This window comes from Notamacropus eugenii, chromosome 4 (assembly GCF_028372415.1).
Source record: "Notamacropus eugenii isolate mMacEug1 chromosome 4, mMacEug1.pri_v2, whole genome shotgun sequence".
NCBI lineage: Eukaryota > Metazoa > Chordata > Mammalia > Diprotodontia > Macropodidae > Notamacropus > Notamacropus eugenii.
Genome location: NC_092875.1, coordinates 443,993,102 through 444,016,214, shown reverse-complemented (window position 1 = coordinate 444,016,214; position 23,113 = coordinate 443,993,102). Strand labels below are relative to the sequence as shown.

At 37.5% G+C, this 23,113-nt stretch overlaps 1 protein-coding gene across 6 annotated transcripts in view; it reads right to left on the bottom strand.

Moving 5' to 3' along the window:
* MCTP1 (multiple C2 and transmembrane domain containing 1) overlaps window positions 1-22,888 on the bottom strand; it is a 725,942-nt gene extending 703,054 nt beyond the window's left edge. For all 6 annotated transcript variants that reach the window (XM_072606122.1, XM_072606125.1, XM_072606124.1 and 3 more), the window contains exon 1: window positions 22,163-22,888. In XM_072606122.1, coding sequence (XP_072462223.1) covers window positions 22,163-22,888 — 726 coding nt within the window. The remainder of the gene's footprint in view (window positions 1-22,162) is intronic.
* Window positions 22,889-23,113: the final 225 nt, after the last annotated feature.

Sequence of the window (23,113 nt, the reverse complement as noted above, 5' to 3'; positions counted from 1 at the left end):
TACTTTCAATCTCAAAATGCAACCATTATAAAATCAGAGACCTATTTCTTTCCAAAAAAGATTGTGCTAATGTAGTGTATTACTCTTTACTTAACAGGCTTCCAACACTTCTCTCATACTCCAGAGTGGAAAATAGAAAATACATTACCTTAGGGAAAATAAATTGACTCCCATTTAGAGGACTGATATTTCTTTGAAAGGAGAAAGTTTAGCCCAATGTGAATAAACTCCTAGCAACTACTGTTATGCCCCAGAGTGGCCAGATACCCACTGCATGTGTAGGAATGTTCATTAATGATAACTCAGTAAAATGGAGTTTGTCATTGTCTCATCGTGACCCCATTTAGGGTTTCCTTGGCAAAGATAATGTAATGGTTTGTCATTTCCTTCTCTAGTTCATTTTACAAATGAAGAAACTAAGGCAAAATGGGCTAAGTGTCTTGCCCAGGGTCACACAAGTAGTAAATGTCTGAGGCCACATTTGAACACAGGACTTCCTGACTCGAGATCCAGAGCTTTGTTCATTTTATCACCTAGCTACTTCAGTTAAATAGAGTAATAATTTATAAATCTAGGTAAAATGTGACAATATTTCATAAAAGTGGTTAGCCTAACATATTAAATGTAATTGTATACATTATATGTAAATTACATAATACTCATATATGACACTAATCAAGTGATAAGCATTAATTAAATAACAAAGCACCAAGCATCTTGTTGAGGATACAAAGACAAATGTTTGCATGCTCTCTCCCCATTGGGCTCTGACCATCTGAGGGCAGAGACTGTTTTGAGTTGTTTTTTGGGGGCAGGTTGAGGAGAGACTTTTTTTGTAACTTCAGAATTGAACATACTGCATGTCACATAGTAAACACTTAATAAATGTTTCTTGACTTAATTTGACTTGGATGAATTACTGGAGTTACACACAGAAAGACTGTGGAATGAAAAAGAACTTATTGGATCTGTAGTAAAAGGGCATGGATTCCAATTCTGCCTTCAACATTGAGCTTCTTATAATACATACAAATAAGTACACGGATCACAGCAAACAAATTAAAATAATAAATATTTGCTGACTGCCAAATATTACATGTAGTAAGGTACAAAATGACTTAATAGATTGGGTGCTAGACTTGGAGTCAGGGAAACCTGAATTCAAATTCTGCCTCAGATATGTACAAGTCATGTGACCCTGAGTCAGTCACAACCCTATTATCCTCAGTTTCCTCATCTGTAAAATGAGCTGGAGAAGAAAATGGCAAACCACTCCAGTATCTTTGCCAAGAAAACTCCAAAAGGGTCACAAAGAATCAGACACAACTAAAAAGACAACAAGATTTTAACAACAATGCTGGTCAAGTCACAACCTCTCTAAGCCTCAATTTCCTCATCGGCAAAGTGGGGAAAACAACAGTGTCTACCTTACAGGATTTTCGTAGGATGAACTGAAACAACACATGTAAAGTACTTTGTAAACTTCAGAATGCTATTTGAGTGATAGTTATTATCATATAGAAAAGCAATCCAGTGTTTCAAATAACTCTGAAGAGCACTATGGCTCCACATATGAAGAATTACAACATTATCAGAATATCATTGAGAAGCAACATCAGTCAAAAAATTCACATCATATTATCAACACCATCCTGAGGGGGTGACAACGAGAATTCCATAATCTCCTTTAATATCTTGAAAATATCATGGAAGAGGCAGTAAGATGAGAGCAACCCAACATGCAGCACTAGAGAGCTGAGGAACTAAATTTTAAGGAAACCAATACATCCTTAAAATGCATTTTACTTTTGAGAATAGCTGTGCTGCCTTTTTAAAAATGCTACATAAAACATACATACTTTTCCTAAATTAACTTATCCTGTAAATTAATTGTATAATTTTTTCTTAGAATCCCTCACTGCTGGGATTCATTCAAATCATTACAACATAACACATACACTCACACACGATAGATTTCAGTAAGGATTTTCAAACCTGCCTCACAGGTGATGTGGCTTCAGATGCCTATTTTCTAGCCAACAGAAATGGAAGAGCTTCTTAGATGAATTTCACTAAAAAACTTTGAACTGATATTTATTAGTGACACTGATGTATAATTTCTCTTCCTTGGTTTAGTAATTTATTTGTCTCACAAAAGGAATCTGGTAGAGCAAAGATGTGAAATGTATCATTAAAGAGATGGCTTGTGAGCACCTGGAAAGTGAATCAGTGATCACTACAAGCCTGCATGAATTACTCAAGAAAAAACCATGCCGTACTAACCTTACTTCCCTTTTTGGCAGGGATACCAAACTAGATCAGGAGAATGCCACAAAAGTAGTAGCATATTTGAATGTTAGTATGCCATCTTCTGATGTTCCTCATTATATCCTTGTGGGAAAAATGAAGAGATATGTGTCGTATTATGGTAGCTAAGTGGATTATAGTCATTAATGAGTCAATGTCAGCATGAGACAAGAATGCCACAGAGTTCTATCCTTGGCTCTATTCTCTTCAAAATTTTTATTGACGTGAATAAAGATATATTACATACTTATCAAGTTTAAATGTGAAACTAGGTGGCACAAGGGATAGAGTACCAGACCTGGAGTCAGAAACTCATGCAAAAGATTTGTCATTTTATTAGATTAAATGAATTATCTATCGCTGTGACATGACAACCAAAAAAAGTATGTGCTATTTGGTTTATTAATAGTTACACAGTATTCAAAATAAGAGAAAAGATAATCTCACTATACTCTTCCCAGATGAGGCACCTAGAATATTGTGTTTAGTTCTAAGAGTATTTTAGGGAAAGCATTAGCAACTAGAATGGCAAGCTATAGGAGACTCAGGTCAAGAAATTGGGGATATTGAGCCTGAAACAATGAAGTTTAACAAAAGACATAATATCTCTTTTTCACATATTTAAAGTGCTGGCACATGTAAGAAGATTACATCCATTTTGTACGGTCCCTGAAGGCAAAACTAAAACCAATGATTGATAGGTGTTATAGAATAGCAAATTTCAGCTATAATAAAGAAAAGCTTCCTGACAACTGGAGCTATCCCAAAGTACAATGAGTTGCCTTGGAAGACAGTGAGTTCTCCATCACTAAAATTATTTAATTAATTAACAAGTTAATTAATTGATGGAAAATATCTACTCTACTGTGTGCCAGGAAGGCTCTGTGCTGGATGCTGGTAATATAAATATAAAAGTGAGATGATCCTTTACCTCAAGACACTTAAATTTTAATGGACAAAACAACATTATAAGAGAGTGGTGGCCAAGGATGGGGATTCAGGTCTGGGAAGTCACAGGGATACTGAGCAGAGCCGTAAGACAATTGATTGTTATGCTTTTTCCAGAAGCAATAGTACTATTTATCTGATTACCATTCCCAGAGCAAGATGTGAAAAGCTTTGTCACAGGCAATATATGTATTGTAGCAGAGTAAACAAGTTACATGGGATACAGGATTGAAGAGGATGAAAAACATGGTCTGGAGTAGGCTAGATAAAATGGATTAAGTGAGTTTTTCCTCACTCACCAAACAAAAAAGGTCTACTCCAGAACAGAGTTTCAAAGTATTTAGTATTTCAGGATGCCCCTGAATGAGGCATAATGGGTTAACCCTCAAGGAGTTAGGAGCAAAAAGAAGGTGGGCATAATTTATTAGAAATATTGTAAAGGGGATTCCTGCTCATGTATGGGCTGGATCAACTGACCTCTGAGGTCCAATACAATGGTGAGATTCTGTGATTCTATGCTTCTAAACTGTAAGTTTATGTTTTTTTCATCAGTTTCTTTTAGAAAGTTATCATCTTTGAAAATATCATACATTTGTGTGGGTATTTCTTTGTGCTATGAATTCTCATCAAATAGGAAAATTCCAAAACTCTGAACCATAATTCAAACTTCCTCCTGAAAAAAATGACTCTAAAGACTGCCAACAAGCAGACAAGCAATCTTGATTTCTTTTTTTTAATTGTCCCTGTCTACTGTCTAATTCAAATAATAATGTGAAGGGAAATAGACAGAAGATTGCTATATGGCAAGACCTAGATAATCCACTAAACAGATTTTCTTGAATGATAACTGAAATTAGTGATAATAGAAAATATATTTGAGAGATGAAAGTTGACATATGTATGCCTTTTTTCTGGTAAAAACTCAAAAGAAAAAGATGACACTGAATATATATATATATATACATATTGAATACATGTATACACATATATAAACACACATATGAACACACTAATTTTTTTTAAGATGTTGTCTTTCTTCCTTGAGGAGGGCAAGATATAAGATGGATTATCACTCTTCTGGCTTTTCCAGCAAATGAAGGTCTCATTCTTCTTGCTGTATATTGTATGGGATGTCATTCTCTCTCAAATGTTAGGGTTACAACCCGAGGTTAATGAATGGACCACTAAGCAGGTCCAAATAAGAGCAGGTCAGAAAGAGCAGAGAAATCCTAAGGCTTTAATCAGCACAGGTGTAAAACCAAAGAGGAAGGGATGGAACTGAAAACACACCTTGAGACATATCTCAGTCTCTCACTGGAGAATAAGTTAAGCTGACTCACCTGGGGCAAATAAGGATGAGGCCGGTATTGTCAATAACTCAGCAAATCAAAGAGTGAATCACATATTGCTTAAGGCTATTTCAACCTCTTAGAAATTTCAGACTTCCAAAAAACTTTGTACTGGCTTGGTATTACTTTTTTTCCAGAGAAGCGGCATGGCCTCCCACAGAGTGCTGCTGTGTGTGGAATCAGTAGAGCTCAGAATCAATCAAGATTTAGATTCACATTCCACCTCTGACACTTAGTAGATATCTAATCACAGGGCAAGTAATTTGAGGACACTGAAGTTCATCAGTTTTCTTATCTGTTTTGTTTGATGATTTGGTTGGGGATGGGAGCCTTGATTTCCTCAGTACAGGGAATGCCATTCATGGAAATTCCCTCCAATTTTCCTTAGCAATATTTGTCATTTCTACTCATAGATGTCACTGTAACACTGAAAAATTAAGTGATTTGCCCACAGTCACTCAGCTGGTAAATGTGAGAGGAAGAATTTGAAAAGGTTTCTTGACTCCAAGGGTAGATACCTATCTACTCGGATACACTGCTTCCCCATCTTCAAATTGGGAAGAGTAGTATGAGGATCAGATTAATAACTGCATGTGAAGTACATTATGAACTTTAAAACATTATTTCTTCAAGGCTCAAAAGCTACTCTTGAAAAATATTTGGACTTGTAAGGTTTTCTTAAAAAATATTTAGACTTGTAATGAAAGAGTTAAAATTTTATCTAAGAGCATCTCTTGTGTATAGACAAAATACCACAAGTACTTTGAATATTTTATCATGCTATTTCCCATCTGAAAAAAAAGATGGAGAGACAGATTTGTCTTAAGGATGGGGAAAACACATTTTCTACTTATAGAAAACACATTCGTGCAACTTCCAAAAGTTGATCAATTGCCATGTACAGATGCGCCCTGATGAAGATTGAAAATTCCAACCCATATCCCTTGATTTCCATTTTTTTCAACGTAAATATCATGAAGTCTTATAGAAATACACCATGGAAATTTGTTTTGTTTTGCCTGGTTCTTAATGGAATTAACACAAACATATGCTTTGCCACATCTTTTGCTCCATTATACTCGTTTTAGTTAGTATCTAATGCCTGAAAGAAAAGTATAGAAAAAGGGGTGGGGGTTACACCCCACAACTATAGATTATGTAAGATTATTAACACCTTGATTATGAAGCATTCTGAATTCTAGCTCCTTCCACTTCTTGTTCCACTGCAGTAAACCTAGAAACCTAAACTCAAGCTTCCAAACATCAGTACGGGTGAAAAAGAGCTAACAAGATTGAACTGACAAAAAGTCAAAATAAGAAACTATAATTAGTTGGTTCACCAGATGTAGGGTGGAGAAGTCATTTATTCTTTGGAGATACACTTTAATACTTTGAGTATGTAATATGTAATAAATACATATTATTGTGGGTAATCTCTTTATCAATACAGAGCACAATCTCTCTACATCTTAGTATAAATTACTTTTTTGTGTTATAAACCCCTTTGGCAATCTGGTGAAGACTACTGACCTCTTCTCTGAATAACGGTGTGCTACCATAAAAAAATGGTTTCCTTCCTAACAGAAGGAAATGTTAAATGCCAGTTAGAGATTAGCAAAAATGATAGAATTTTTTCCCCACCCATGTTCACAGACCCTTTGAATTCTATTCATAGACCACAGGTTAAGAACCTTTGATATGAATGGCCTTTGCAAATTAAGTTGTTCAGTTTTTTTTCACTCATGTCATATCTGACTCTTCATGACCCTATTTGGGATTTGTTTGGCTAAGATATTGGGGTGGTTTGCCATTTCCTTCTCCAGCTCATTTTACAGATGAGAAACTGAGGTAAATAGGATTAAATGACTTACCGAGGGTTATACAGCTAGTAAATGTCTGAGGCCATATTTGAACTCAGATTTTCCTGACTTTAGACCTAGTACTCTATCCACTGCACCACCTAGCTGGCTCTTGTGAATTATAATAGCCCCCAGACTCATGGTCTGGTTGTATTCTTCTCAAATTTAAGTGAGATAGTCCTTAAACAACAGATTTGTGCCCCTCTACTGGAATCCTTTCCAGTTTGATAAAAACTGCCAATGCTTTTAACTCTACTGGCATGGCCTTCACTAGGGTCACCTCTAGGATAATAGATGATAACTAAGGATTATGAACACTAGTACTACCCACACTAAAAAACTACTGAAACTAAAGCAAAAAAAAAAAGAGCAAGAGAAGCCTGAGGAGTAGGCTTGTGGCAAAAAGAAGCCAGAAGTCAGTGATGAGCAGAAGGAGTAATAGAGAGAAAATGAGAAATAACATCTGTGACAGATGGGAAGAGAACAGAAGCAAAAGAAGGGGAATCATCCAGAAGAAACAGAATGTATGAACAGAAAAAAGGGGGAGGGAGCAGAATTTACAAGAGAAATCAGTGAATCCCATCTTCTGACAGACTGTTTAGTGGAGAGAGTATCATATGAAATGTGCCAAACAGTATAGGTCTTTAGCTGGTAGATGACATTTCCTACTGTTATGGGAATTTTAAAATTTCTTTTTATTAATTTTTATTATTCAAAGCACAGAGCCATTCCTCCTGTAACTTATGGTTAACTAAAAGCCTGTCTTTTGTTAATATAATCTCACCTTACCCGAATCTGATTCATGGAATAATGTGTTATGGGAAGACACTGGACATTCTGGAGATAAGAAACCAAATAAGAAGAAGGGAATACAGCTTTAAAACCTGCCCAAATAATTTATTTGTGGGAAGACCTGACCTGACCTGAATTTCCCTAGGCTTCTCTTGCTCTTTTGTTTGCTTTAGCTTCAGTAGTTTTTTTAGCGTGGGCAGTACTAGTGTTCATAATCCTTAGTTATCATAGTATAGTCTTGGAGGTCAATGTTAACTCCTGAAGGCAAATCTTCATGATCTGCAAATCCCTTCCTAACAATTGTCCCATTGTGATTTCTTTAAAATGTAGCCATTTGGTTCTGTTAAGTGTAAGATTTTGCGAATTCCATGTTTAATCTATAACTTGACTTAGTTAACCTATAAAGTCTGTTCAATTACGTGTATTTCCTTACAGTATATATGAGATCATGACTCTGCTTAACTAAGTTTTTTTCAGCTTTTATGACATTGAAGAAAGCATGGAATTATGAACATATTTATATATATATACATATATGTAGTCTAAAAGAATTAGTTTTCTATGTCTTTGACATAATTTTCTGTACAAAAGCTTGTCATAAAATCCTAATCTCTGTTTGGGGTTATTTTGTCCCCCAAAACCAGAACCTGTGCATATACAAAACAAAACCTAAGTTTTTCCCTCTATAATTTCTATGCTATGGTAGAACTATTTTAGCACGATTTGGGCTACAATGACCTACCATGTGAACTCAAAAAGAAGGTATTTCTCCCATAACACTACACAGGTAACTTTTTCGAGCCTTCAAAAAGAGGACAATACTTCTCGCACTAACCCACCTCACAGTTATTGTGGGGAAAATATTTTGTAAGCCAAAGTGTTATGTTGATGTGCTATGATTCTTCACGTCACAATCAGTACAAAGGTAAGATGAGCCATAATACATTATTGACATAACGTAAGTGTTGAAACAGAGCCATATTAAAATTCGCCTAGAGAAAAATGAAAAGGAGCAAGTGTAAGAGGAAAGAGAAGGGGTTAAAATTTATATAGTACCTACTATGTGTCAAGCACTACGCTAAGAGCTCTTGCAAATACTATCTCAGTTGATCTTCAAAATAACTCTATGAGGTAGGTGTAATTATTGTCATCCACATTTTATAGCTGAGGGAACTAAAGCAAACCAATAGTCATCCTGTCATTGCCTGAAAATCTCCAGAGAGAACCCGCCTCAGGAAGCAGTCCATACCATTTTAGAATGGTTCTGTAACTGTTAGGAAGTTTCCTTTACATTAAGCCTAAATTTTCCTTTTTGAGAATTCCAGTCATTACTGATAGTTCCTGCTTCTGGACTCAAGATCCATATGTCAAATGTGGAGAACAGAAGACAACATAACACTCCACATGTGGTCTGACAAGCACAATATACAGCAGAAATTAATGGAGTATAAAATTATATTTCCTTTCTGGGTCACCATATCACACTGTTGACTCATATTGAGCCTGCCATCAACTAAAACCTCTGGATCTTTTTCAGAAAATCTGTGGTCTAGTTATGCCTCCCCCTCTCGTACTTGGGAAGCCTGTTTTATTTTTTAGACCAAGTGTCAGACTTTATATTTATCCCTATTAAATTTCATCTATTGAATTTAGCCCAATGTTCCAGGCTGCTGAGGATTGTTTTATTCTGTTATCCAGTATGTTCGTATCCCTGACAACTTCCTGCCACCTGCGAGACACATGTACAAAATTGTGAAAACCTAAAAACCAAATAATGGATTACAATTTGACAGTTGTGAAATATTACAAAGTATACTTTACAGTCCTTGAAAGATTATTTGTAGATGCCCTCTCTTCCCTTATGCTCTATTACACTATACTTTCATGATCTCCTTCTACTTCTCTTACTGTTCTTTCTAGTTCCAAAAGTGGCTCATCCTCTTCAATCAATCAGCAAACATTTATTAAGCACTTCCTGTGTTCCAGAGCCTATATATGTAGAGCTTACGTATGTGTGTCCCAACCTTCTGTACTTGACTCACTTCTCCACTCTCTCTACACTTCTTCTTTTGGTGATCTCATCTATTCTCATTGTTTAGATGCAGATGACTCCCAAGTCTATGTTTCTATATCTAACCTTTCCCCAAACCTCGAGTCCCATATTTTCCAATGTCTGATAAATGTCTTAGTGACTCAGGGATTCTTACCCTGGGATTCATGGTATTGGGGCTTTTTTATATTTTGATAACAGCATTTCAATATAATTTATTTCTTTATGATCCATTGTATTTTACTTTATGTATTTAAAAATATTATTCTAAGAAGGGGCTTCAGCAGACTGCCAAACAAGTATATGATACAAACAATGAAAGAACCTTGCTCTGTATGAATATCCTATTAGTTCCTCCAATTAAACAAGTCCAGAACTAAAGCCATTATCACTACCCACCCAAATCCTTTATGATTTTCTTATGGGACCACCATTCTCCTAGTAACCTTGTATAATGAGAATAAATTTTGTTACCTTAATAAGAACTGAAGCCATTTTATTTTGAGCTTCTACTTTGTGATCAAACTGTTCTCAGTGGCCCTTCGGTAGAGCTGTTTTAAGTTATTTTTCCATTAGATTAGCACTTGTATAGTATGAAGTCATAAATATGTCTGTATCTTAAACAACTGATAAATATATATCTACATATTATATAGTTTCTCTGATAAAATAGACAATTAATGAAAAAATATGATCAACAACTTTATCAGTTATTTGGAAGTAAACTACCAATTAAATTATATGATAAATAATTTTAGCAAAAGGTATGAAATCCACATGAAACTGTCCCTACATGGGATTAGAGCAGGCTCCTGTTTTCTTCACTCCTGAGACTGAGTAGTGATGATTGATTGAAATTCTGGAGCCTTGCCAGAAGACCACCAGAGGGAGATACATAGCCTCTGGATGGGAAGAGAAGAAATTTTATATAGTCTGAGAAGCAGCTTATCCAAACTACTAAAGTAACAGAGTGGTGTTTGTTTTTTTAGAGGATATTGTTTCAGTGCTTTGATTGATAAAGTTTGGTTGCATGCATTCAGAAGGGTAACTCTCATTAGGGTTTCCTTCACACTAGATGTACACTAGTTAGCATACCGTACTGAACACCTTGGAGACATCTTCGATTCATTTCTACCTCACCACAGCTCCCAACATATAATCCTATGTCCTAACAACTTTACCTCCAAAGTATCTCTTACCTTCATCCCCTCCTTCCCATTTCCACTGCAGCCACACCAGTAAGTTGGGTCCGAGTCTCTTCTCACTTAAAATACTGTATTAGGCTCCTATATCCTCTCTCCAAGGCAAGGCGAGTCAACAAGCATTTACTATGGGCTTACTATGTGCCAGGCACTGTGCTAAGCGCTAAGGCCACAAATACAAACAAAAAGAAAGCTAGTTATCACCTTCAAGGCATTTATATCCTAATGGTGGGATATAACACAAAAAAGGGGAGATTAAAAGTTCATGGTACATAGTGGTAAAGTACAAGGTGTGAAGCATGGTTGGTCTAAGCTCTGAATCAAAATGGAAGTTCTAAAAGGAACTTGCCAAAGGAAGAAGAGAGACAGGGGGAGCAGAGGGACAAGGCAGCCCATCCTGGACCTAGACTGAGTACTCTTCCTAATGCACTACTCAGATAAAAGTCAGAAAATTTCAAGGGTTTCCTACTGCTCATAAATAAAGTAGCAACTCCTAATCCTGGCATCAAGAACCAACCCCACCCCACTCAACCCACAGTGGGCTTTTCAGGCTTATCGCACACTCTTCTCCATTGAATATGAAGCCTTTCTTAATACTTGGTCCCCTAGATGAAAGTCACCTCTGCCAGCTTAAATTTCTCATAGCACTTTACCTATACCTCATTCTTGTAGTTTTTACCACACTCTCCCTAGCACCACAGGTATTCATATACGTGTTTCGTTTTCCATGAGAGCAGTACTTTATCTTTCTTGTATTTTATTTTTTTGTATTTCTAATGCCAAGCATGATGTTTTTATAACAGCATATTCTGTAGTAAATATTTGTTTACTTGAATTAGCTAGAGTACAAGGGAGGTGCAAAATATTTTCATATACGAGGTTTCCATGCAAAAGATGTTCCAACATAAGCAATAATACCTTGCATTTAAATAACCCTTTAAGGTTTGCACAGTGGTTTAAAAATACTACCCATTGGATCCTCTCAACGATCCTGTGAGGTGGATGCTATGACTGTTATTATCACCCTCATTTGAAGAAATTGAGGCACATTTTGGCCTCATATGAAAATGTAATTTTCAAATTAATATATGTCTATTTTTCCTCAGCGAAGACATTGAGGCAAGTAAAAGACTTTGGGCCTCATGTAAGAATATAATTTTCAATTTCAAATATAACATATACTTTTCAATGCTAATTATGTCTAGAATTTTATTCCCCCCCAAAAAATTTAAAACATAAAGGAAACTGTGACCTGTCATTATATTTTTGATCAAAAGATCTAAGTTCTGGGGGGACTCAAAGGCCATCTAATCCAACTTGTAGCTGACCAGGAATTCTCGGTGCAACAAGCAGTCATCTGACCTTTCACCTTAGCCATCCTTAGAGGAGATACCCACGTTTTCTTAATGTAATCCATGCCCCATTTGAATTATTCTGTTGGAGAGTTTTTCTTTAAGTTGAGCCAAAAATCTATCTTGCTGCAACTTTCACCTGCTTTGTGGGTTCTGTTGTCTAAGGTCAAACAGGACTAGTCCCTCTTCTATACAATAACCCTTCAAATAAAACTATCAAGTCCCTTCCTAAATCCTTCCTTCTTCTCCAGGCTAAACATTCCCATTTTTTTCAAGTCCCTTCACCAACCTGGTTGCTAAAGCATTCTTACTAAACACTGCTAGAATGAAATACAACAATCCAATCTTCAGTCTAACCATGGCAGAGTAAAAATGGGTTGTATCCTCTCTCATTCTGAACATTATGGATCTCTTAAAGCAATGAAAGATTGCATTAAATTGGCTACCTGACCTCACTCTGCCTACTTTTGTTGAGTTTGTTATCCTTTTTCAAAGGAACAGCCCCCTAGTTTGCCTCCATCTTGTACTTGTGAAGTTTATTTTTTAACCCATCTGAGACTTGACATTTTTCCTTATTAAATTTCATTTTATTCATCATATTTGGCCTCATATCTTAGCCTGTCAGATCCTGAATCTGTCATCTAGTGCATTAACTTTCCCTCCAAGCTTTGTGTCAATCTGTGGATTTGATAAGGATGGCATCTATACTATACTCCACACTTCGCTAAAAAATGTTAAGTGAGCGGAGGCCCAACCATAAAATTCTCAGGCACTCCAGTCAGTAGTGACTATTATTTGAATCCAACTGTTCAGTAAGTCCTGAATCTATCTAATTATAATGTTATCTGGTTCCTAATAACATAACAACATGAAAGATTTGTCGAACAAGAAGGGGAACTAATAAACTATCACCGTAAACAGCAGTGAATTTAAAATCACAGGGTCTGGGTTCAGACCCCAGCTCTGCTGTTAGCTCTTACTGGCCCCAACTTTCATAGACAGGATCTTCCAGACAGAGCAATTTGGACATTTCACAATGTAAGCATTAGATCCAGCTTTCTTTAACACTTGGAGTACAATCTACTGAGGGAGAAGACCAAGGTTTAGCCTTATAAGGACCCATATAGTAACAATGAAATGTCATCCCTGATCATTTGTCCTCTTTGTCTCTAACCCAACCACAAAGGTCAAATTCCTTTGCAAAGAAAATAAATACTGTAAGATTAAACTTCCTAATATACAGACAAGAGCAGGCAAAGACAATTAGGATTTACTGTTTACCTAGAGCTTCATCAGTCAGTCAATAAGCATTTATTAAGAACTCACTAAGTGCTAGGCATTCTACTAAGTGCTGAGAATACAATTACAGGTAGAAAGAAAGAGAACCTAAGACCCTAAAGAGCTTGCTATTCCAGTAGAGGAAGACAATATATAAAAAGAAGCTGAAAAGGGAGGAGGGGTGGATAAAGATACACAGTGAAAGGTCATGGTCGATGAAGTTTCATGGGCCGAGGGCCCTCCTTATAATGCAAATAGCATGAATGAGGCAAAAATCATAAAATGTTCATGCTGTTGACAAAAAAGAAACTAAGAGATGGTGTATAGGAGGAAGGTGGTGTGGGGAATGCTTCAACCTTAGAGGCGATAATTCATTTTAGAGTAAATTGCATGTGCTTATATAGAAGATCATATACATACATCTATATGATTTATAGTATAGATGATTTTAGTACGTATAGAATGATCTTAAAGAATCTTAAATTAAGAGAATTGATCATTAACAATTAAAATTTTAATTTTAAAGATTTTATAGAATGATTTTTAAAAATCATTGTGAAATGAGACTTTCTTTTAAAAAAGTACCAAGACAACTCTGAGGGTCAGTACACTATGCCATCTATATCTCAATTTACTTATATAAGGACATCATAATTATTAATGTAAACAGAGATGACCTTAAGTCATCAAGAAAGGTTGTACTCAGGCATATAAATTCATCACACTAAGATAAAGTAACACTTTCTAATCAAGATTTCTATTTAAAATCATTTTAAGGAAACATTTTCCTTCTTAAAAATTAACCTTGAGTTACCCATCTTCCCAACCATTACAGATACCAGAGGTGTTCCTTTAAATAACTGTAGACATAAAAGAAACATGATATTGTTTTGTTAATTAACCAAGCAATCTTGTAAACCTACAAACCTCATTACAAATTTACCTGCACTTACGTTGCTTTCCTTTAAACAAATATAAGTTATTTAGGAGTAGATAAAGAAAATCAGAGTTCAGGTCTTGCCTTTGACAAAAATATTGGCTATGTGATAAAAAGCAAGTCACGTCACCGCTGTGCCAGAGGCAACTCATTAAGACTTAAGTTACAGGTGAATTACTGATTTGCATCAGTGGAAAGAGTCTTCATGCCAGGAGTTCCCTCACACGGATGAAATCACACTCTAGTCCCTGCCAAAAAAGTAATTTGAAAATCGTCACTAGTTCAGAAGTTCACATTGATATTTGTACTGAAGAAAATTGATTGTATCAAATACATGGCATTAACCTTTAACTTCACGAAGCTTGACACCTTGTTCTCATTCAATGACTCAAAAGACAAGAATCAATATTTGCTACTGCTATTAAAGAACTTGACAAAATCCTTGGAATTATATCAATACTTTGTGATCGCAACACAAAGAGGAGCACAGGGCAGGCCAACAAAATAATATATTGCAAAGTAAGGCTTAGGGTCAAGAAATGAAACAGGCAAAAGGTTTACAGAGTCCCCAGACACCTCACTCTTGTACATCATAATTCCTTTGAGAAGGGAAGCAGAAGGCATTCATTATGGCAACAACTAAAGAACATCCAAAAAAAAGGACATCAACTGCGTGCGGACAGACAGGAGAAGACTCCAGATGTAGCAGCTATTTTAGTTTGTGTACAATTTGATCATCGACTGATCTGCATGTAAGCAACAGAAGCTCTAACCCACTTAAAGAAGCAGCGAACTCTCTGACAAATCAAAAATGGACAAAATAACAACGCTGGCTCATACGATTACTTTTTCTTAGAGGAGATCAAATCTCACTACTCCTACTTACTATTTGTGTGGTATTGAATAAGTGATTTAACCTGTCTGGGCCAGTTTCCTTATCTATAAAATGTGGTGGCTGAACCAGGTAATATCCAAAGACCTTTTTAACTCCATAACTATAATGCTATATTGCTTAAAGAGTAACAGAGAAATGGCTTCAGAACCAGAAATTGGTGGGTTCAAACCTTGCCCATGACACATAATGGTCGTGTAACACTGAGGAAGTCACTTAATTTTTCAATGTTCTAAGCAACTATCTGTATGTAAGGGGGATTTTGTTTCCTTTTAGTTTCTTGGGATCCATGGCCATGGGAACGTCTAGTTTCCAGGTGTTAGCTAATAACTCCCAGAACAGCCTCAAGGAAACTAGATCATAATTCCTAGAATCATATTGATAGGCAGTCCTACTGAGGCTGCTCTGTGAGATATGGGCTGACATAATGTGATATTTTATTATGCTTGCGCCAAATGACGATATTGCTAAAGTTAACCTGTGAGGCCATTGTTGGCAATATGCCTTCCTTGTCTGTTATCCTATAAAGCAAATTGACACTGATCAGTGAGTGGGGAAACCATGGGTAATCCATAGAGTAATGCATGTACCTCTGTCAACCAGCTCCCATTGAGGTTTGAGGGGATTTAGGGGAGTGCACAAGTTGTGCCTGTCTCAATTGACTCCATTGAAATATAGGGGTAATTGTCCCACCCCTTGTTGGGGGAATACTGTAGGAATTAATGCTTCCATTATCAGCAATCTTTCTGAGAAAACTAGACTAGAATAAAGCTGATTATTAACCCCTCCGAAGGTGTCTGCCTGTCTGATCAAATCAAGAGTGAACCTGTTAGAGGCTGGAGACTGAAACCTCCAGTGGCTCCTGTGTGTTATCTGTTAAACACTATCTAAGACAATAAGTTGCAGCAAAGGTGCTAACCCGCATTGGTAAAGGAATCTTCACCTAGGAGTTCCCTGTATCAATGAAACTAAAGACAGGTGCCTATCTCTGTCCTTTAATATATTCCAAGCAAAGGTGAACAAGGGCAACCTCAGATCAATATGTAAACTTACTCCTAAAGCACTAATTATCAAGGGGGACAATGGAAGAGGAAAAACAAAACAATGAAAAGCAGTGGAAGAGAAAAAAAGAACCTGAAGATAATTGATCCACATGACATTGACAAAAACTAAAAATCATCTCATGAACAAACACAGATAAAACCAGAATGTGAACAACAGATATGCTGACGTCTTATAGCAATCTATTCTCACTGTTGACCAAATTGGACTTTACCATTTTGACACTTTAAAGACAAAAAGTACCACCAAAGACATATTAACAGAAGGACAACCTGATTGCTACGCTGGTTATCACTTAGTATTAAAGAATGAGGAGGCTTGTCTTTCAAGAATCACGCAGGATGACAAGGTATAGAGGGGCTGCTATCTGTGTCAGCAAAGGGAGTACTCACACTGGAAATCCTTGATCTATTAAAGGATCAAAATAAAGTTTGTTATATGCATCATAAATCTAATATTGGTTTAAGATCTCTATAAAGATTTTATATAATTCCCTGATAATTCATATAGAGAGAGACAGAGAGATATTAGCTGAAAACGATTAAAAAGTTCTCAGATTTTAACATGATTGTGATGCTATCAATAATGGCTGGACTAATTTTGCCCTTTGAAACACTACCTCACTGCTGAAAGATAGTGTGGTATAATGAAAAGAGCATTGGATGTGGAGACATAAAACCTGGACTTACATCTTAGATCGCTTCCTTACTAGCTTTATGGCAAATTACTTGACTTCTGTGAACCTCCATTTCTATTCTATAATATGAGTAGGATAATACTTATATCACCTATTAGAGGTGAGCTGTCATTATTAATACAATAACAACATAAGTCTTAGATGAAAAAATATTAGCAAGGTCTTTAACAAATGTTTACCACCTATATTCATTTTGATTCTTATGTGTTAAATATTGACTCTGTTCTGAGGCTAGGCGGTACAATGTATAGAGCGCTGGACCTGGAGTTAGAAATACCTGCATTTAAACCCAACCTCAGACCCTTACTAGCTGTGTAATCCTGGGGAAGTTACCATCCATGTTTGCTTCACTTTCTTCATCTGTAAAAGTGAGCTGGAGAAGGAAATGATAAACCACTCCAGTATCTTTACCAAGAAAACCCCAAACAGAATTACAAAGACTCAGATACAACTGCATAACAATATGTTCTGAGCACTGGTTGGCACAGGGAAACTTTAAAATATCAATAAGATAACATCCCTGAAGTTTACAAATCAGTAAAGGTGATACAACTCAGAAACAAATAACTATAGTAAAAAAAAAAATAGTATAAGATACTGCATTAAAACAGGTACAGAGTGCTACACAAAGCAGCAACATTGCCTACAAGTGAAATCAGGAAATTTCCTTCATGGGCATTAGTTATATTTGGGTTGAGTTGAATAACAGATAGGAATTTAAAGACAGAACTAAGGATGGGGGATAAAGGGAGTCTTGAAAATATAAAGGCATATTCAGGGCCATATAAAATAAGCTACAAAGGTAAAGTGGCATAAGATTGTAGAGGCCTTGAATACCAAGCCAAAGAAGTTTACAACAGTGATAATGGCATTATTGCAAAACTAGCATAAAGTACTTTATGGTGGGCACCACAATTTAATGCAAAGTTCATGGCATTTTACCATTTGTTCTGCCATCAGTATAAATACAGCAAGGAACTATAAAGTGCTTAAAACTGAAGAAAAACGTTCTGATTTTAAGAAGATTTACATTTTTTTCAGAATTGGTTGAGCCTATTTCCTGAGCTCTTTATTGTTTGCTGCGTTCTATAATATTTTAAGATCCATCCCCACTCACTGACACTGAAAGCTACTGTTTCTAATTATGCAAGGCTGGGTTTTCATTCAGAAGGCCTTACTTTTTTCTTGATTTTATTTTGTTGTTGTTTCAGTTATTTATATATAGGAATGATTATTTGACCCAGGAGTTATGGACTATATAACTGTCCAGGTTTTGGGAAATCTCCTACACTGAAATAAGTTATATAAAAAAGCTGGGGGAAAACCCTTGTGACAATAACTAATCCAAAACAATGATGCGAGTTTTTATTAATATAAATATGCTCTATTTTCAAATTTTCTTTGAAATGTCAAGTAGCAAATAAAGTGGAAATATTAAAAAAACATAATCTAAGATAAGATGTTCATTCATCACTGAGTATTAAGAGATATGTACTCTTTTCATTTCATTCCAACATACAAGGAATTTCATTCCTTTTAAATAAGCATTAAGACTTTCATAGTATAGGTCAAATAATTAACTTGTCCTTTCCTATAGCCTACTTATTCTTCTTTTGTGAAAAGCATTTTAACAATAGCTATTTTTTTAAAAAAGAAATAATAAACCCCTAATTATGCTCAAATGTTTTAAGCCTTGGATACTGTGCTAAATAGAAAACATGCTTCATGGAATAACCCAATCTTAGACCACTGAATTTTCATATTCTAATAGAATATATGTTAGTAACCATCTATAAGAGAATATGCATAAAATTGACATTTAATAGGCAACATAAGTTGAAAACTTGATCCTTCCCAACATAGTTGAGAAGGGGAAAAATGCATCTGGTGTGACAATATGGCCTTGACATGTGAAATGAATTCAATGGAGGGAAAAGATACTTCATTTTTTTAAAAGCAGGGCATCTTAAACTATGAATATGCCTCACCAACTTGGAACCCAGTATGGTAAAGGCAATGTCTACATATTTTAAAAGTTACTTTTGGCTAATGCAAACTTCTGAAATGCAGACACTGAGAAAGACATTCATGGAAGCTAGCCACTTTATTCTAATTCATTTGTACATGGATCTCTCCCAAATATCTTTCCCTGGCAATCCAAAACTGATTTTTTCCACAAATATCTTCATCCAGCATCATAGGAACAGTATGTGTTGGGGCAGAGCGATTGTTAATGTCTAATCTAACCCAAGAATAAGAGAAGAATAAAACAAAATTGCAATGTTTTTGCACACATTTTCTGTCTCTGGAGAATTTAATTGTTGACTATCATGGTTACCTTCATAAAGCCTAGTTTTTATTTTTCCTGGTTTGTATGTTTCTAAGATATATTTAACAATATTAGTGGATATACATATATATGCATATATACGTGTGTGTATATACATATGCATGCATACATATATACTCTATTTCGCAAATCTTTAACACACATTATTAATTTAATACACATTATTACATTATGATTTTTAAATACAATGTAAATGAGATCTGTCCTCCCCAGGAATGGGGAGGAAAAAACTGGGGAAGCTTCCCAGATACTTGTACCCTTCCCAACCTTTTAAGGTCCTAAGACTTACCCTTACCATGCCCCCAACTTCTCCCCATTTTCCCAACTATGGAATATGAATTCATCTAGAGTGACAGATTAGTGGTGAGAAATGACTATGGCTGCACCAAGTACCTAGATGGAAAAAGATGGAATTTACCAAGTTCATACTTGGGGTTGGAAAAAGATAGTCGATGAGGCTCAGATTTTGTGAAGCACCTTTTTCAAGAAGTCATAAAGATTCATCTCATTAAAAAAAGTTAAGGATGGAGAGCAAATGTGGTATAGGTGTGACTTTGTAAGATAAAACATGGAATCAAGATGAATATCCTAGTGTATAGGGAACTGACCACAGGAGCTTTCTATCTCTGTTAAGGTAATTCTGGTCGGTTTCTTCCATTCCATGGGCACTAAAGGTTGGGGAGAAGGGACACTAGGAAGAAGAGAAAAAGAACACTTCCTAATAATAATTTTTGCAGTAAACATTTGGAGGGTTGCTTTTAAATATAGGAAATAGGATTAACTGAGGTCAGTGGGGAAATACAGTTATGATCTATAGTAATAAAATATGCAAACATAGTAAAAATTATAAAAATCTTTCCAAAATAAGCTGGTTCCTATGGGCAAACAAATTATTTCCTAGGTGCATTTTATGATAGAACAGTTGTATTAACTAGTAATTTTGAAGACTCTTTCTCAGGTAAGAGCAAAATTTTCCATTTCCAATGAACCTGCAGCTCTTCTCCATGAAATGTTCACATTTATATCTATAATTCTATTGGATTACTGGGTGGATATTAATTTAAGCCTATATGCTAATAATAAACAGGAAAATCAATATGGGTTTTTTTCACTTTTCTTAATGATAGTAGCTTGCTTTTGAAAGTTTATCTTGATCTAAGATCAGTAATAAGGTTTAGCAGTTAATAGTTACAATAACATATCGATAAAGAAAACAATGTATCATCTAGCAGTTGATCTGATATTATAACTTTAGAAAAACAGAGAGATAGAAATAAAAATTCCTATACAAGAAATCAAAAATCCATTAGGACAGTTTGAGTATTACTGTAAAACTATTATATACCAGATTTGTGATTGCCCTCAAGATTGCAGCCTTATAATAATATTTGACACTATCCCATAGTGAATTATATATTTAACTTTGGTTCAAAATAGTTTTGCAATACTTTTAAAACTAAGACTTTCTAATTTCCACCATGAAGAATTTTTAAAAGCTTTAATAAGGACCTATGGATTTAAAATTTCAAACATCTATGGATCACCCCTAGAATGATAATCATGACTATTTAACACATTTTTACACAGAATTAAGTAAATTTTTAAAATGACTTACACTCCTCTAATTTGACATTTAATAATTCATTAGTTACACTCTTCCAATGTTGATATCCAATAATTCATTGTCAAAATTCCTAAAGTTAGAATTTTTCCCCTGCCCTATCCTCAAAATCCCTCTTTAAAAATTAGCTTTATTACAAATGTTTTTTACACACACACACACACACACACACACACACACACACACACCCCTTTCTTTTATGTGTTTCTATGTCATAGGATCCTCTGATTTTAAAGCATCTAACATCCATCCAAATGACTGGTTCACAAATTCTATCCCTTCTTTCTCACCTAAAATGAAGAGTTCAGAAAATAATACTTAAAGATACTTTCCAAAAGACTTCTGGGTTCAAAGAAGGAAAAAACTCCACATAAACCTTGCAGCTCTTTGTTTACTGAATATTTAAGTGTTTTCCAAGCAATAGAAAAAAGGACAGGGATTTATTTCCTCTCCACAAAATCCAACAGCTCACCTAATGAAGAAAAAAACTTTTCAACATTAAAACTTCCTCTGATGCCCCACCTAGTAAAACATGATCCAAATCAGTGTAATTATTGTCTTGATCTATTTTATCATTAACTTTTCAGTAACTATAAAGCTCAAATGAATTAAACTGTCTAAAAGTATCTAAAACACTGGAAACTTTCAACTATTTAACCTTTTTTCACATTAAGAACCGTCCAAGAAATACTGGAAAGACTGCCTACCAAAATCATACCCCCAAAGGTAAAAGTGCACTTCTCGTCAAAAAAAAAAAAAAAGTGTCTTCTGTATCTGACCAATAGTCTGAAAGTTGTATTTGGTTCGTTTTCAAATGTGATGTATTCTTTAAAAAAACAAAAACAAAAACAAAAAAGAACAAGCTTAAATAGGAAAACCCTACACGTTACTGCAGAAACTTGGATAAAGTAAGCTTAACAAAAGTAAGCTAACGTCGCACCTGTTAGGTAACACCTGAGGTTTTTGGGGGGGGGAAGGCAAAAGAAATAAATGGCTAAAATACAAAACTGCAAGTCGTTTGACAGCACTTTAACCACATTCATAACATTCTCTAACTCTCCCTTCCTAGCCCCTTTCTTTTGGTAGCTGCTTCAAATGAAAACTGCGCCTCTAAGAAAACCTCAAAACGCACCGCACCCCACCGACACCGCCTTTAAGACCCATTTCCCAGAGTAACATTCCCTTTTTCTAGAGCCCCACTTTCGCCAATCAAATGATTTAGGGAGGCAAGTGTCATCCGTGCCATTGAAGGCAGTTCAGGACGGACAGATCCCCAGCGAACGCACGGAGGGGGCACCGCTCTCCTCGTCTCCATCACTTGTTGGACCCCGATCAGGGCAGAGGTAACTTTGTATCTGTCTCCTCACTAGTGTCTCAGCAAGCTTAACTCCGGGACCCCTCGCTCCTTCAGTCCCAGAAGAATACTGATGCCCAGCCCCACCGGGCCGTGGGCGTGCCCGACTCACCTGGCCGCTGCCCCGCGGTTCCTCGCCTTTCTCGGGGGTCCCGGTCTCGGACGGGGCGGGCTCCTGCTCGGGGGCCGAGGGCTGAGAAGGGGGCGGCGGCGGCTCCAGAAGCTGCTGCAGGCAGGCGGTGCCGGGCAGGGAGGAGCTCTTCTGGTGGGACAGGTGGGCTCTGGGGCCCGGCCGCTTGGCGCCCTCATCGCCGGCCCGCTCCCCCCGAGGGGGCGGCTGAGGCGAGGAGGACAGGGAGGAGGCGGAGGAGGAGGGCGCCGAGTCCGGGGAGCGGCCGCCAGGCGGCGTGGCTCCGGCCGCGGCCGCCGGCCCCTTCCCAGCCGGGAGCAGGTGCTCCCGGATCCGGCGGCGCAGGGCGGACCCTTGCTCCGCGCCGCCGCCGCCGCCGCCGCCCGGTTCCAGGGGCTCGGCCGAGGAGCAGCAGAGGTTGGGCTGGGAGGAGGAGAAGACTCTGTCCAGCACCTGCTTCCGCTTCTTGAAGCCGCTCCACCTGCTGCCTCCCAGCCCGTCGCGCTTGCCCCCCGGCGGAGGCGGGGAGGGCGACGGGGTCCCCGCAGTGCGGCTCTCGGGCCCGGGGCCCGGCCCCGCTCGCCCGCCCCCGCCGCCCTTGCTCTTGCTGCCCCCCAGCTGCAGGTTCTTCCAGAGCCGGGCCTGGAAGGAGGAGGCGGCGGAGGAGGCGGGCGGGGGCTCGGGCTCCGCCGCCGCCCGGGGCTCCATTCTCCTCCCCCTCTCCCCTTGCTCCCCTCCTCCTTCTCCTCCTTCTCCTCCTCCGCCGCCGACTCCGTCTGCGCCTCCCCCCAGAGCCCCTCGGCGGCGGCGGGGGGGACCGCGGCACCCACAGCAGCACCCGCAGAGCCCGGCAGCCCCCAGACGCTTCAGCACAGCCGCCGCGGAGGGCTCGGGGCCGGCCGCGCCGGGGCTCCTGCCCTGGACTGGGCTGCC